This window comes from Caretta caretta, chromosome 10 (genome assembly GCF_965140235.1).
Source record: "Caretta caretta isolate rCarCar2 chromosome 10, rCarCar1.hap1, whole genome shotgun sequence".
Taxonomy (NCBI): domain Eukaryota; kingdom Metazoa; phylum Chordata; order Testudines; family Cheloniidae; genus Caretta; species Caretta caretta.
This window is the reverse complement of record NC_134215.1, coordinates 23,692,009-23,707,964: the sequence shown is the minus strand read 5'-3', so window position 1 is coordinate 23,707,964 and position 15,956 is coordinate 23,692,009. Positions and strand designations below refer to the sequence as shown.

At 43.3% G+C, this 15,956-nt stretch overlaps 1 protein-coding gene across 8 annotated transcripts in view; it reads left to right on the top strand.

Moving 5' to 3' along the window:
• The first annotated feature begins 1,432 nt into the window (after window positions 1-1,432).
• The window catches only part of CLEC16A (C-type lectin domain containing 16A), a 191,175-nt gene continuing 176,651 nt past the window's right edge, over window positions 1,433-15,956 (top strand). For 2 of the 8 annotated variants that reach the window (XM_048865579.2, XM_048865583.2), the window contains exon 1: window positions 1,450-1,740. In XM_048865579.2, coding sequence (XP_048721536.1) covers window positions 1,661-1,740 — 80 coding nt within the window. In that variant the 5' untranslated portion in view covers window positions 1,450-1,660. Of the gene's footprint in view, window positions 1,741-15,956 lie in introns of all 8 variants that reach the window. The other 6 variants (XM_075132775.1, XM_075132774.1, XM_048865586.2 and 3 more) reach the window with 6 other exon arrangements.

The following is a 15,956-nucleotide window of genomic DNA, read 5'->3' as shown; positions in this document are numbered from 1 at the left end:
CCTCATCTCTCTCCCTGCACCCTTCACTCCCTCCAGTGGTGCAAGCAGAAATCATTCCTTGCCAGTACTGCACTCATGGAAGGGACAAAAGGGGTCGGGAGGGGGGGGGCATGTGATCTTCTCATGTGACCCTCCATGTGACTCTTCCCCACCCCAGCCGCTCCTACAACTCTCTTTGTATATACAAACATCAACATGCTTGACTACTCACTTTCCCCCCAAATATGTAGTATTCAGTCTATTTATATGGGATATGGAAGTTGGGTGAGGAGCCATTTCAACATATGTATAACTTATTAAAAGACAAATTTTAAGAACTGTATCCTAAACTGCTTTATGGTATTGTACCCAAACATTTATGGTTAATAAAATGGTTAGTCTCTAAGGTGCCACAAGTACTCCTTTTCTTTTTACCCAAACATTGCATTTCAATGGGAGATTCAACTTCCTTTATAGGAACAGATTCTTGAAACTCTTACCAGCCCACAAAAGTGGTCCAGTCATGCAAATAGTCCCATTGTCTTCAATGGGATTGATCAAATGTTTACAGGATTAGATTTCAAGTTTGTAAATTGTTCTGGATGAAACTGACAATGCCTGAGCTGTCAGATCAGAAGGATCTTCATTCGAATAAAGGTGGGCAGGTGTGTGATAAGTTTTAGCTCCATTGCTAATATGAGGGACATATTTTCAGCCAAGTTCTTGGCAGATTCCTGAGGCAGCTGGTTTAAGGCTGTCCATGTCCGGCATTATAATCTTACAGTTTATAAACTTACAGTTCTCTCACCCACAAAGGTGGGAAATGAGGCATTTGTTTTCTTTGTTTTGCTGCTCCAGTTCCAGTTAACAAAATGCATGTTAGACTAATTTGGCTGCAAAATAAATAAATAAATAAATAAATTCTATGTACACTGGGGACAACACCTGGTTCCTATAAGGCAGCAGAACTGAGCTAACATCAGAATCCAAACATCCTCTGGTCAGTGCAAGCAGAGGCATTCCTCCAATGATTTGGACTTGATGTGATGCAGTATGGATGTCATGGATAATTCAGACCAATGGCGAGAAACAGAATCAAAAACACCTTCCCCTCTTGAGGACTCCTGACCAATGTAACTACACAATATATATGCTAACAAACCTTTGTCTAAGTTTGTTAGCACCTGTATTGTGCTGTTAAAGCCATTTAAAGAATGAATGCCCTCCCTAACCGCGTTCTGCTCCTTTAAGGAGTAGAGCGCAGCCCCAAGTCTTTCCGGTACCCCGCAACGGCTAAAAATCTCTTGCCGGTTCTGTGTACTGGAGGGTACCACCCTGCTTGCGCCCAGACTCCCTCCCAAACCTGACCCTCTCACACCCCTGCTGAGCTCCCACCCACCTGGGTCACAACTAGCGGCAGAAGGCGTGCACGGTGCAGGCTGGGAGTTGTAGTCCACCGTCTCCTGGCCGTCGCAGGGAAGGGGGCAGGGAGACTGCATTTCCCAGCGCGCCACGCGCGCGCATGCGCCTTTGCTCTTCCTGTCGCTGACTGGTGGGGCGGGCGGCCGGCCGGCCAGCCGGGGTTGTAAGTGTCAGGGATCGCTGGGCTGCCCCACAGCCGTGCGCTGCGGGCGATGGACGGCTAGAGCCCGCGGCCCTCAGCCTCCTCTTCGCCGCCAACATGTTCGGCCGCTCCCGCAGCTGGGTGGGTGGCGGGCACGGTAAGGCCGCCCGCAGCATCCACTCCTTGGACCATCTGAAGTAAGTGCGTGTGTCGGGGGCGGAGTGAGTGAGTGAGTGTGTGTGTGTGTAGGGCCCCCCCGGGGGGGGGGGGCTGAGGCGGAGCGTGTGTGCAGGGGGCTAAGGTGGGGGCGGAGGGGCCAAGGAGATAACTCAGGGAGGGGGGCGGGTCGGAGACCCTGTGGGACCAACGTGGGGCTCAGGTCCATGGCGTTTGGGGTGCTTGTGGTGTGGTTGGGGGAGCTCGGGTTGAAGGGTTGGGGGAGCTCGTGTTGCTCTGTCTCAGCGAGAGTGAGCTCACAGCTTCACTGAGGCAGAAGGGACCCCTGTGGCTCTATGGCAAGCGGGTCTCTGGAGCTGGGACCTCTCTGGTGGGATTGGGGTGTGTGGACTGGGAGATTGAAGAGGCTTGGAGGAGTCTGCAATGGAGGGCTCCAGACTCAGGGGCTGACAAGGCCTTCAGGGGTTTGAGTGAGTCTTGTGGCTGTGGAAGAGTAATGACTTCTGAAGGAGTTTCACTCGGGGCTGCCATTGTAAACATGTACGAATGATATTTCCTCATCGTCTTACATCTCTCTGTGAATATTCATGTAACTATATTGCTTACAGTCCTCTTGAGTTCTCACAACTACTGATTAGGTCATATACACTTCTCCTCCCCCCAGCAACCTCCCTCTCCCCCGCCAGTCCTGATTTTGCCTTACAGGTGATTGGATGTTCCTAAGTATCTACAGGGTGGTGATGTAGTGGCACAGCATGAAAAGAGAAAGCTATGATTTTATAATGCAATAAACTTGTTCTGTAGAACAAAGTCTAAAAGGTGGTAACCTTAGATGAGTACCAGCATGGTAGAGATGGGGAGATATAGTTAACTGGGGCATCGAAGTGGTGAGAGAGTGGTCCGTCTTTCAGCACGGCCCAGGGGCCAGTGCCTTGGTTAGAGGCCTTAATCCCCATTACCAGGTGCTGATAGAGAGAAGGTACTGGGAATCTTGAATGGGAGCTCTTTTTTTTAGGTAGGGAGTGTCTAATGAATATGAAGTCCCTGCACTGTAACTGGCTGCTGGAAAGGGGAAATAGTTTTCTTCTTGCACGATGACTCTAGATCCTGCGGGAAGTAAAAATGTGTGTGAAGGATGTTCTTTACTCCTTCTCCAGACTCCTGGCTGCTGTAAGAAAACCAATGAGGTAAAGGTTCTTCTCTCTCTTGAATAATTCAGGTTCTGGACTCTACCATAGCTCAAAATTTTCCCCAGCCAGGAGGGAATGAAATTGACCCATTCCTGTTGCTCCCACCAGGTTCTGAAAAAAAGCTTTGAAATTGAATAGCCTTGCTAATTTCACAGTCTGGTTGTTTGGGAAAGCTACAGAAGCAGTAACTGAGTTGTTCTTGGTAGGCTGAGACAAAACACTGTTTCAGTTTACTTCTGAAAAGTTTTTATTGCAACAGAACAGCCTAGAAATTTTTTTTAAATGAAAGCTTACATGTTGCTGTAATAGTTGCTCGTAGTGTTTGTTGTAGCTGTATTGGTCCCAGAATATTTGAAGGACAAGGGGATGAGGTAATATCTTTTATTGGAGTAACTTATATTGGTGAAAGAGACAAGCTTTCTAGCTACACAGAGCTTTTCCTCAAAGACACTGGATGTATGGTTTATTACAACAGTGTGTAACCTACAAAACACCCCTGCCCCCTTGCCCTACCACTGCAGGGGTGTTAATGTGCCACTTCACTTTGAATGGCTAGTCTACACTTGAAATGCTACTGCAACATAGCTGCATCACTGTAGCACTTGAATGTAGACACTACTTACGCTGCGGGGAGGGGTTCTCCCTTTGGCATTAGGTAGTCCACCTCCGCGACAGGCAGTAGCTAGGACAATGGCAGAATTCTTCTGTCAATCTAGTGCTGTCTAAATCGGGTTTAGGTAGGTTTAACTATGCTGATCAGGGGTGTGGATTTTTCACACCTTGACCAACATAGTTAAACCAACCTCATTTTCTAGTGTTGACCAAGCCTTAGAATATGTTTACTTATGCTGAACAATCTGTTCCACCTTGTATTTTAGATGTGGTGCTCTGAGTACGTTTCCCAGACCTGAGGAAGAGCTCCGTGTAAGCTCGAAAGCTTGTCTCTTTTACCAACAGAAGTTGATCCATAAACCTTACCTACCTTGTTGCTGTAATTGATGGCTTTTATCTCCTTATTTGCCAGGAGAAGCTTTCTACGTGTCAGTGATGAATATTACTTAGTCTTGAAAAATTACATTCACCTATTCATTACATATTCTAATAAGAAAAATGACAAATTCCCCTGGCCTACCTCTTTCCATCTCAGTATTTTCTCTGAGTGTAGGTATCATTTTAGCAAGCATTATCATGAAAATTAAAGTTGTTACTTCATTATTCTGATGCCTTCCTCTCTTTATACATGATATTTTAGATGGATAAACCTTGCAGGGATCAGAAATTAAGGTTTCCAGCAGCTCATCCATGGCATTGAAACGACCATGCACTGGATACTGGAATTACCTGTTGTTCTGAAAGTACTATGGTATCTTTTTACATTAGCTTCCCCCAATAACATCTCTGAAGATGATGAAAGTATACTTATGACACACTCCCACCTGTTTACAAGACAAATAGGGAGGCCATCATCTTTGTGACAGAATGTTTGCTTTGTGATTTTGATTATACTCGGATACCACAATGATGGTTGTATTAAACAGTACAGTACCATGATAGTTCATCTAAAACATACATTTCAATTTATCTGAATAGAAGACTCCTGAAATACTTCAGGAAATTATAATTTGATCGGTCATATCAGGAACAAAAAGTGAGTGTCATGTATGAACTATCCATTCATTCTTGTAAAATGTCCTAAATTATAATTGATGAGCTGCTAGTTAACCACAACATCTTGAGCTAGTGGTATTTGACAAACTGATCACATTTACTGTTTTTGGCAATCATACCATACACTGAGAACAAGGACTCAGTTCTTGGTGTACTGTATTAGAGCCTGATTCTGATAATCTTTACTCATGTGAATAGTCTTTGCCCCATAGTAAGTCTCATTGAAGTCAAAGGTATTTCTCTTATGAATAAGGATTTGCAAATCCTTAATTGGTAATCATAGTTAGTGTCATTGGTGGTGGTATATATTCTGTGCATCTTCCTATTTTTAAACTGGAATAAACAGGCACTAAGTAAGTAATTGCTGCATGTATGTTATCAACACCACTAATCCATAGCACAGTTTGACATCAGCCTCTCTGTAGGCATGAAACGGATGTTGCATGTCAGGACTGAAGAGCACTGGTGTTATACCAATAAAATAAAAACCAGCAGGATCTTATTAAAGGGGAAAAGGCAAAATGCCACATTTATTGTGAATACAGAAAGAATTGTAGTAAGCAGTTAATTATAGCTATAACATTCCATTCAATCTCCTATTTATTCACACATTCATTCATACATACACACACACACACACACAGGTTCTGCAAGGTTGTTATCATAGTTACCAGCCTTAGAGTTGCTCATGCCAAGCCACTGGCCAGGTGGCCTGGACATGAGGAGGGAGCAGGGCCTTATCAGATGCTCATCTGATGCTCCTGGAAGTTGGTTTGCAGAATCAGACCCCAAAGTTCTCACTTTCTAGAGTCCATTTTTATAGGAATTTCTTCCTATGCCATCTATGGGAATTGCTTCATCATGCTGTTGCTGAATCAGTCAGCAGATGGCACATTCCTGACGGCTCTGTGCTGCCAGATGTTATCTTGTTCTTTGTTTCTCCCATTCTTGAGGCTGGTGGGTGGATTCCAGTCTGCCCTCCGGGGGTCCTCTGGTTATTTCCACTTGACGCCTTCTTCAGCCGATGGACACTGGATTCTTAAGCTGGCACCTCCCTGATCATTCAGTTATTAGCCACACCAAGCGTCCATCCACATACATCCTCTATCTCTATTTTAATCACAATTGTTAATACAACAAAAGGGTGGGGAGTCTCTGGGTGCTGTTTCTGTTACAGAGTATTGCTTTGAGTCTCTCTCTGTGTGAATTGCTTTGAGAACAGACTCTGTCTTAGACTGTACTAACGCAATTAGCAGTTTGCAAGTTTCACACATAGAGGGAGAGAAACAGTACCAAAAACCAAGAGACCTCTTAATTAGTAATACCCTGGAATTTAAACTATGGGGAATCAAACTCATTTGTGATTTTTATACAGAACTTCTTTAATATGATCCAACATTGGTAGAGTTGTGTGGCAAAATGTTACCTTACATCTCGTTGTGCTGTAGTATACTTGGCTCTGGGCAGTACTCATAAGGTTGCACTGTATTTTCATGAGCATGACTCATGCATAGTTTTAAAAAGTCCCTAATTTCTTGACTGCCAAGGTGGTTTGCAACCTTGGTAGGTTCAAAGCCACAAACAGGCTTTATTTCACCTTTTTCATGTTGATATATTGGGAGATGCATCATATGCAAACAATTGTACATAACTATTTGTGACCACTACATTTTAGAACGTAAAAGAAATCTTTTAAAAAAGTTACTTACTGACTGCAGTTCTTGTGTGGCCTAAAGCAGGGGAGTGGGAGCTGGGACTTGCAGGCTGTGCAACTGATTGAGAGGTAGGTGACTCATCTGTGTGTCAGTTTACTACGCTGTAAAATAGGTTCCCTGATCAACAACAATGTTCAGAAGCTTAATTATTGTAAATTGCTTTGAGATCATGTAATGAAAGGTGTCTCTAAATGTAGATTATTTTGCTTGTCCCATTTGAGTTGGAGGAGAACGCAGACATGATTAACAGTCTGTTCATAGTTATGCTAAGTCATTCTGTAGTAAGCTTCATGTTTGGATTAGGTTGTAACTTAAACTTGAAAGCAACATCAGGCAGTGAAATCTAGAACTTTGAAAATAAACTTTTTCCCCCCTTGGGGAAAGGGTAGGATGGGCTATTGGGTTTTGTTTAATTTACAGGTTGATTGTGAACATGTGAATATGTTATAATGCTAGCATGTTTTTGTTCAGTCATTTATGCACATTGGTCCCATGTACTGATCTATGATCATCTAAGATTTGATCTAACTTTCTATTTTCTGTTGCGTTTATAGCAGTTCTGTTTCCTGTATCGTGTTGTAGGGCAGGGTTTCTCAACCTGTGGCTTGGGACCCAAAATTGGGTGGCCAGAATGTTTCAAAGGGTCATGTGGCAGTTCCTGTGGCTCCTGTCCCAAAGTGCTGACTGGGCTTGACTCCCTGCTCCCGACACTGCAACTTTGGGGTCCCAGTGCCACTCAGGTTTGGCCCAGCCATCATGATGACAGGAATCTGGGTAAGCCAAATTTGAGTTAGTGTCACTGCACCCCATGAGCCAAGTCACAACTCCACTCTCTCAAATTTGGTCCAGTTAGGGGGGCAGGGCCAAACTTGAGTGGTGCTGCCACCCTGGAGGTACCAGTGCCCAGATCAGAGAGCCAAGCCTAGCCAGCCCTATAGTGCAGGAGCCACCAATTTGGGCTAAGTGGAGGGCAGGATCCGATTTAAAAAACACCCAGGGCCTCCACCCCCAGACTATTTACTGGGTTGCGACAGGCCATACACATTTACAAATGGGTCTTGAGCCCCAAAAGGTTGAGAACTGCTGTTGTGTAGAGTGTCCTTCAGAGTAAAGCCTACTGTCTTCCCTTAAATCCTTTTCTGAAAATGAGTCTCCAATAAGGCAGCACAGCATATGGCTGTGGAACATCCCTGCCACCTTACCTTTCCATGTTTGTTTTCACCGGTGTACAGTGCTTTCCCATTTCTTTTCCTAAAATGATAAATTCTGTCAGAAGAAAACCTATATCCTCTAGTTTTTTTTCTAGAGAACCTTTCCAATGAGTTATACTTCATATAATCAAGAATGTGCATTTATTATTTATTTCTGGCGGTGCCACAGCGTGTTAGGCACTGTACAATAGTAAAGTAAGCCCCATTTCTTACCCTGAACAGCATGTAGTGAAACAGCTTATTTTTATGCATACTTACCAACATATGACCTGGTTCTGCTCCCATGACTTCTGTGGATAAGTGGATTAGACCTGTAACTGAGACCTTGAGTCTTTTCTTAATTTAAAAAAAAAAAAAAAATGTTTAGGGCCCATAAAGGCGCTAGAGTGGCAGATATGAAGTATTTTCCAGACAACAAGTATGGTGTAGACAGCAATAATGTACTCTTTCTCAGACAGGTCTGTGACTCCTCTTTGATCTGGAAATGCCACTTCTAGGAGTCAAAGGGCTAATTTGGTGGCCCAGTCTTTTCTTGGCTACTTTGCTGAGACTTGAGGAATGTGAGGTCTGTATTATGCTAGCTTTTGTTTTGTATTGTGGACTACTTTGGAGGTTTTTTTAATGGTCGTGCCTGGAAACTCCAGTCAAGGTCAAGAACCCATTATACTGAGCGCTTTGTAAACACATAGTAAGACAGTCCCTGCCCTGAAGAGCATGAGTCTAGTTTAAGACCAGATATAAATAGATATGATATACAAATAGAGGGACTGGAGGAAGGAGAATGAGGGTTATGGTGAGGCCAACACCAGGTTTAATAAATTCGTCATGTGCACAGCTAAATGGCTTCAGTTATTTTTAGTTTTAAAATATTGAAGAAAAACTAACCCCCACTGGCCTCTTGCTTCATTATTATTAGTTAACTTAGACAAGGTAGAAGTTGGGTCTTGAAGGATTTGAAGCAGGCGTGAATAGTTGCTTTTTGGACTAATTAAGGGAAAGCATTCCATGTGGTATTACTGAAACTTGGTGGGATGATTCCCATGACTGGAATGATAAAATCAATGGTTGTAACCTATTTAGGAAGGAGGGAGAGTGGTTGTGTTGAAAATGGCATTATCTGTTTCTGAGTCACCAACAACTTGGAGAAAATGATTTTGAATGCTTATAGATCAGTAGCCTAACAGATAAGGCATATGATGGGGTATTACGTGTTGTCTGCTACAGACCACACTAGGGAAGAGGATGACTGTGTTGTGCACCTATATAATGTATAGGAAAAAAGCTGTGTGATCATGGGATACTTCAATTTGAGTGATATATGCTGGAGATCTCATGCTGCCAGTACTAAAACATTCTTGGAATTTCTAAATACTATAGATGACAATTTCCTACCTTAAAGTGTTGCATCCAGCATGGGGGAATTCTATATTAAACTTCGTCTTGACAGATAAAGATGACCTGATCACAGAACTAAAAATTAATGGTAACTTAGGTATAGGTGATCATGACTGACTTAGAATCATAGAATATCAGGGTTGGAAGGGACCTCAGGAGGTCATCTAGTCCAACCCCCTGCTCAAAGCAGGACCAATCCCCAATTAAATCATCCCAGCCAGGGCTTTGTCAAGCCTGACCTTAAAAACTTCTAAGGAAGGAGATTCTACCACCTCCCTAGGTAACGCATTCCAGTGTTTCACCACCCTCCTAGTGAAAAAACTTTTCCTAATATCCAACCTAACCCTCCCCCACTGCAACTTGAGACCATTACTCCTTGTCCTGTCCTCTTCTACCACTGAGAATAGTCTAGAACCATCCTCTCTGGAACCACCTCTCAGGTAGTTGAAAGCAGCTATCAAATCCCCCCTCATTCTTCTCTTCTGCAGACTAAACAATCCCAGCTCCCTCAGCCTCTCCTCATAACTCATGTGTTCCAGACCCCTAATCATTTTTTTTGCCCTTTGCTGGACTCTCTCCAATTTATCCACATCCTTGTAGTGTGGGGCCCAAAACTGGACACAGTACTCCAGATGAGGCCTCACCAATGTTGAATAGAGGGGGACGATCACGTCCCTCAATCTGCTCGCTATGCCTCTACTTATACATCCCAAAATGCCATTGGCCTTCTTGGCAACAAGGGCACACTGCTGACTCATATCCAGCTTCTCGTCCACTGTCACCCCTAGGTCCTTTTCCGCAGAACTGCTGCCTAGCCATTCGGTCCCTAGTCTGTAGCTGTGCATTGGGTTCTTCCGTCCTAAGTGCAGGACCCTGCACTTATCCTTATTGAACCTCATCAGATTTCTTTTGGCCCAGTCCTCCAATTTGTCTAGGTCCCTGTATACCCTATCCCTGCCCTCCAGCATATCTACCACTCCTCCCAGTTTAGTATCATCCGCAAATTTGCTGAGAGTGCAATCCACACCATCCTCCAGATCATTTATGAAGATATTGAACAAAACCGGCCCCAGGACCGACCCCTGGGGCACTCCACTTGACACCGGCTGCCAACTAGACATGGAGCCATTGATCACTACCCGTTGAGCCCGACAATCTAGCCAACTTTCTACCCACCTTATAGTGCATTCATCCAGCCCATACTTCTTTAACTTGCTGACAAGAATACTGTGGGAGACCGTGTCAAAAGCTTTGCTAAAGTCAAGAAACAATACATCCACTGCTTTCCCTTCATCCACAGAACCAGTAATCTCATCATAGAAGGCGATTAGATTAGTCAGGCATGACCTTCCCTTGGTGAATCCATGCTGACTGTTCCTGATCACTTTCCTCTCATGTAAGTGCTTCAGGATTGATTCTTTGAGGACTTGCTCCATGATTTTTCCAGGGACTGAGGTGAGGCTGACTGGCCTGTAGTTCCCAGGATCCTCCTTCTTCCCTCTTTTAAAGATTGGCACTACATTAGCCTTTTTCCAGTCATCCGGGAGTTCCCCCGTTCGCCACGAGTTTTCAAAGATAATGGCCAATGGCTCTGCAATCACAGCCGCCAGTTCCTTTAGCACTCTCGGATGCAACTCGTCCGGCCCCATGGACTTGTGCACGTCCAGCTTTTCTAAATAGTCCCTAACCTCAGAGGGCTGGCCATCTATTCACCATGTTGTGATGCCCAGCGCAGCAGTCTGGGAGCTGACCTTGTTCGTAAAGACAGAGGCAAAAAAAGCATTGAGTACATTAGCTTTTTCCACATCCTCTGTCACTAGGTTGCCTCCCTCATTCATTAAGGAGCCCACACTTTCCTTGGCTTTCTTCTTGTTGCCAACATACTTGAAGAAACCCTTCTTGTTACTCTTGACATCTCTCGCTAGCTGCAGCTCCAGGTGCGATTTGGCCCTCCTGATTTCATTCCTACATGCCCGAACAATATTTTTATACTCTTCCCTGGTCATATGTCGAACCTTCCACTTCTTGTAAGCTTCTTTTTTATGTTTAAGATCCGCTAGGATTTCACCGTTAAGCCAAGCTGTTCGCCTGCCATATTTACTATTCTTTCGACACATCGGGATGGTTTGTCCCTGTAACCTCAACAGGGATTCCTTGAAATACAGCCAGCTGTCCTGGACTCCTTTCCCCTTCATGTTAGTCCCCCAGGGGATGCTACCCATCCGTTCCCTGAGGGAGTCGAAGTCTGCTTTCCTGAAGTCCAGGGTCCGTATCCTGCTGCTTACCTTTCTTCCCTGTGTCAGGATCCTGAACTCAACCAACTCATGGTCACTGCCTCCCAGATTCCCATCCACTTTTGCTTCCCCCACCAATTCTTCCCGGTTTGTGAGCAGCAGGTCAAGAAAAGCTCCCCCCCTAGTTGGCTCCTCTAGCACTTGCACCAGGAAATTGTCCCCTACGCTTTCCAAAAACTTCCTGGATTGTCTATGCAGGGATTGTCTATGCAGAGACTTAATCACATTTATAATGTGCAAACAGAATAAAGACTAGAACAGTGATATATATCCTTTTATATATATATATACTTGATGCTTTAAAATGGCCAATTTCACAAATCTGAAAAGAATTGAGCCAAATCAGCTGGGAGGAAGAATTGAATCAGAATGATTGAGAATTGTTTAAGAACACTTTACTAGATGACCAAAAAGCCACAGTCCAGCAATCAAGAAAGAATGCCATATTGGTTTAAAAAAACCTGCCCCGGTTTAGAGGGAAGTGAAGGCAGCTAAAGAATTAAAATAAAAATTAATATAAATCAGAAACTGGGAATTGTAGAAAATTGATAAGGGGAGCAAAGATAAATTTGTGTTCAGTAAAGTTAAGGACAACGAGGAAGAGTTTTTAAAATAGGTTAGGAACAAAAAGAATCCTGACAATGGTATTAGCCTACTACCGGATGGAAATGGTAGAATTATCCATAATGCAGAAAAGGCAGAAGTGTTCAATAAATATTTCCGTTTTTGGGGGACAGGGGATAGATTTGAGGGTGACATGGTGAGATACAAGAATAGTAGTTTATGTAGGGACCAAGAAATTTGGACAAGAGGCCTGAAACTGAAGCAGTGCTAGAAGGTGGGGATGACCTGATCAGAACAGGTCAGGAACAGTATGTTAATAGGAACATTATGAATAGACTAGAGATGACAGGCAGGCCACAGACAAGAAGTCAAGACAAGAATTAAGAGTTGGGAAAAGTTTTAGTGATGCAGACAGAAAAGGCTGGATCTTTGCAATGTTATGGAGGAAGAAGTGGCAAGATTTGGGAATGGGTCGAGAGAGGTCCTAGTTGGAGATGACATCTAGGCCTGAGTAACTGGGAGCGTAATGGTGTTACAAACAGTCCCTGAGAAAGGGAGAGGCCTTGAGAGTAGTAACTGCCTACACTGTGATCTGTGAGGCTAATGAAGACACCGTGACTCTAATCAATTTCAGACATACATTTACTGGTGGTGCCAACAGTCTAGTAGATAAGAGCAAGCTGCTTTGCCACTCCTAGGTGTGGGAAGAGGTAAGAGATTCTAGAGTGGCGCAGACAGACAGAAGTGTTACCAATGATTGACTATTTTCAGTTTTCCCATCTTCTTGTGAAATCCAAAACGATGACATTGTGAAGGGACAGAGCTTCAGATTTTGCTTCATTTTTTGCTACTGAATTGTATATTTCAGTTCCAAGCTCAGTGTCCAGCAACAGAGAGAGGCACCCATCTGTAAAACAAATTCTGGGTACTGTCCTGACATGAAAGATGAATCACCTTGTTCACAGGCATGAGGAAAAAGAGCAGTGCTGTTGGGTTTCTTCCAGAGTGTAGAAAGAAGAAAATCAGTCTGACTAGTTAATTTTCTTCTGGGTTTCTTGACTTCTTGTTTTTCAAAACTTGTTTTTGAAAACAAGCCCATGCTCCTTTGAATGAAGTACATAGAATTAATAGTTAAAAATATACTCCAACTTCCCCGATAAAAATAGACTGTTTCTTTCTGAAAGAGAATTAATTTTATTCTTTTGATCTGTTAAAACTTGGAATATGCTTGGGTGACTTGGTTGCCCATGGAGCCTTAATTTGCCCCTCTTGTCTATCAGCAATATGATAGTCTTTAATTCAGTGGTCCTCAAACTTTTTACCTCGTGCCTCCCCCTCCTTCACCCTGTCAGCTTCCCTCTCCCTCCAAGCCAGAGTCGGGGGAGGAGGGTTGTGGCTCCAGGCATGGGGAATGCAGATAGGCTAAAGGGGCTGGCCAGGCGGGGCAATGTGGACAGGGTAAGGGAGCCGTCATCAGGGCCACAGCGGGGCACTCCCTCCCTGCACTCCCATGGGGATTGGCCTGGGTCCCAGCTGCACCCCCCCAAACGCTCCTCCACACCCCCTGGGGGGCACATCCCACAGTTTGAGGACCTCTGCTTTAATTACACAATCACAGACTATTTTTCCACTTTTCCTCAGCCTGTTCTTTCCAGACGGCTCACTGACAACTGTTCCCTCTCTTGCAAGACCTTTTAACTGTTTAGTGTCCTTTTATCTTAGCCTCCAGCCTTAGCAAAACAGTTGTGTAATTTTTGCTGGAATGTGGAATTAGTATTGTTTCTTAACTTCCTGACTGTGTGCTCGGTGGTGGTTTATCTGGACCCATTGTATTACCTTCCTGCTTGCTTCGTAACATCCCTGCTAGTAAACTAAACCACCCGTACATACAGTACGCAAACAAATTTGTTAGTCTCCGAGGTGCCACAAGTACTCCTTTTCTTTATTCTGATGTATAGACATACATAAACATTTCACATGACCTGGTCACAAATAGTATTCATAAACTAATATGAATCAGCTTTTTGTCCTTCATACCTAATTCGTTACCTGAGCACGACTCCTCCGATGCACTGAATGAGGTTGGGGTCCTGCCTGTGGTAAAAACAATATGTGATCATGTAATTAAAGACCATATCATAATGCATACACACACTGTGTCTGAACTGAGGCTGTATGGGCAACTTTAATTCAGCATTTCCTAACTTTTCAGTGGTTGACGTTGCAACCATAATGTTCTTTTTAAAGTAGCTTTCTTGTATGTAATATTATATGGTATAAAATTAATCTGCACAACATCCCTGCAGTGTTTTTCACCTTTAAGTTAATGAAACATAACACTGTGCTTTAGCATAGCTTTTGTCAGGGAATATTTAATTAGTGCTTGATCCTATTCTTGGGCATATCTAATCATAAGTGTAAATTTTGGCCTTGAGACCTAGAAACACAGTTTTCTTTCCACAAAGTCACCTGCCCCTTCACAGACCAGGAGAGTTAATTACAACAACAGCGACACTGAAACCTAAGTAAATGCATGCAGACTTATGTTATGTCTACACTTGAACCACTACAGCAGCGCAGGAGGGGTTCTACTGTTGGTGTGGGTAATCCACCTCCCTGAGGTGGTAGCGAGGTCAGCAAAAGGTTAGAGAGGTTAGATCAATATAGTTATGTCTCTCAGGAGTGTGGATTTTTCACACCCCTTAAAGAAGTAGCTATACAAATGTAGGTTCCTAGTGTAGACCAGCCCTCACCTTATCACTTAGGTTACCAAAACAACAAGTATAAAATTAAGCAACAATGAGTTTTCCAGTAAAATTCACCAAACAACTGATAAACCTGTAATCAGTTTCCAGGAATATAAAGCCCTATTCACAAAGGCATCATGTTAAAATGTGTTCAGATTTAGTTTTTGCAATTTGTCGCATTGTGTACTAAACTTTGTTTTTGGTAACCCTTTGGGAAACAGCTCAGAAATGCTTTGCAATGTACAGTGTCTTGGGGGCAAAGTTGAGTAATATCTTACGACTGTTTCTACTGTTTACTTTGACCAGCATTGCATTATTGGACTTATTCTCTCTCCCACCACCCTCTCCAGTCTTCTGAAATGTAATTTAGTTCATTTCTAATAAATGCAGCCACTTACATGGATTCATTTCTCTATACATGTGATAGTTCAGGTTCACAGTTAATTCAGATAAACCGGGCTGAATATATGCAAAATATTGCACAGTTGATAGTTACCTCTGAACTAACCCTCTCCCCCCACCCCCCAAGGGGAGCTAACATTTGCTACCATCACACTGTTCTCTCTGCTTGTGACACCCCTTCTCCCACTCTGCCTGGATCTTGTCTATTTAGACTGTAAGCTTTTAGGGGCAGGGACTGTTTAGGGGCATTACTGTGCCTAGCGTAATGGGATCCATTCTTGGATGATCCTTAGGCATACTGTAATAAACATGGTTAACTGAGTAAGTATGTACATTTTAACATTGGATCATACTAAATTTCAGTTTTCCTCATTTGGATTCTCTGCAAATACTTACCTGGGAGGACAGACTGAGTCGTGTAAAGCTCTGTCTTAATAACATACAGTGTAATTGATTTTAAATGATATACAAAAGAACTGAGGTTGAAAGTACATTACAGTGGAAGCAATTATCTGCAAAATGTATTAACTACTTTCAAACTTTCCTTTTCTTATCATGACTTGACAGTTGTAGTTTGGCAGGGCTTTTGGAGCTGGGCATATTTTGAAACTTTTGGACTCTGTGCTGAACAGTTTGTTCTGGTCTAAACTAGTAGTTAGACAATGTTCTGCATCATTTAAAATTCACACCCATTTTCAGCAGTAGTTAAATTTCCTAATGTAGACACAGCTCACAGTGTGAGGGTGACTCAGCATAAAACATGCTGTTTTCCTGCAAGATAGTTGGAAGTAGATGGGTCAGGATAGGATCATCTGGGAGATGGAGTATTACATGTGGGTCTCCTTGTCTAAATGAACATTTTAGTTCATGGCAAGCTTGGGGTATGATTCTACTTTGCACTAGTGTTCTAAGGGCTTACTGTCTGTGTGGACCCTGCTGATACACATTAACAGTTTATAAATGCAGTTTGCTCTAGTCCTCTTTGAGACCGGGCTAGGGCCTGGTCTACACTTAAAAGTTCAGTCAACAGAACTATGGACTCTTAAGGGT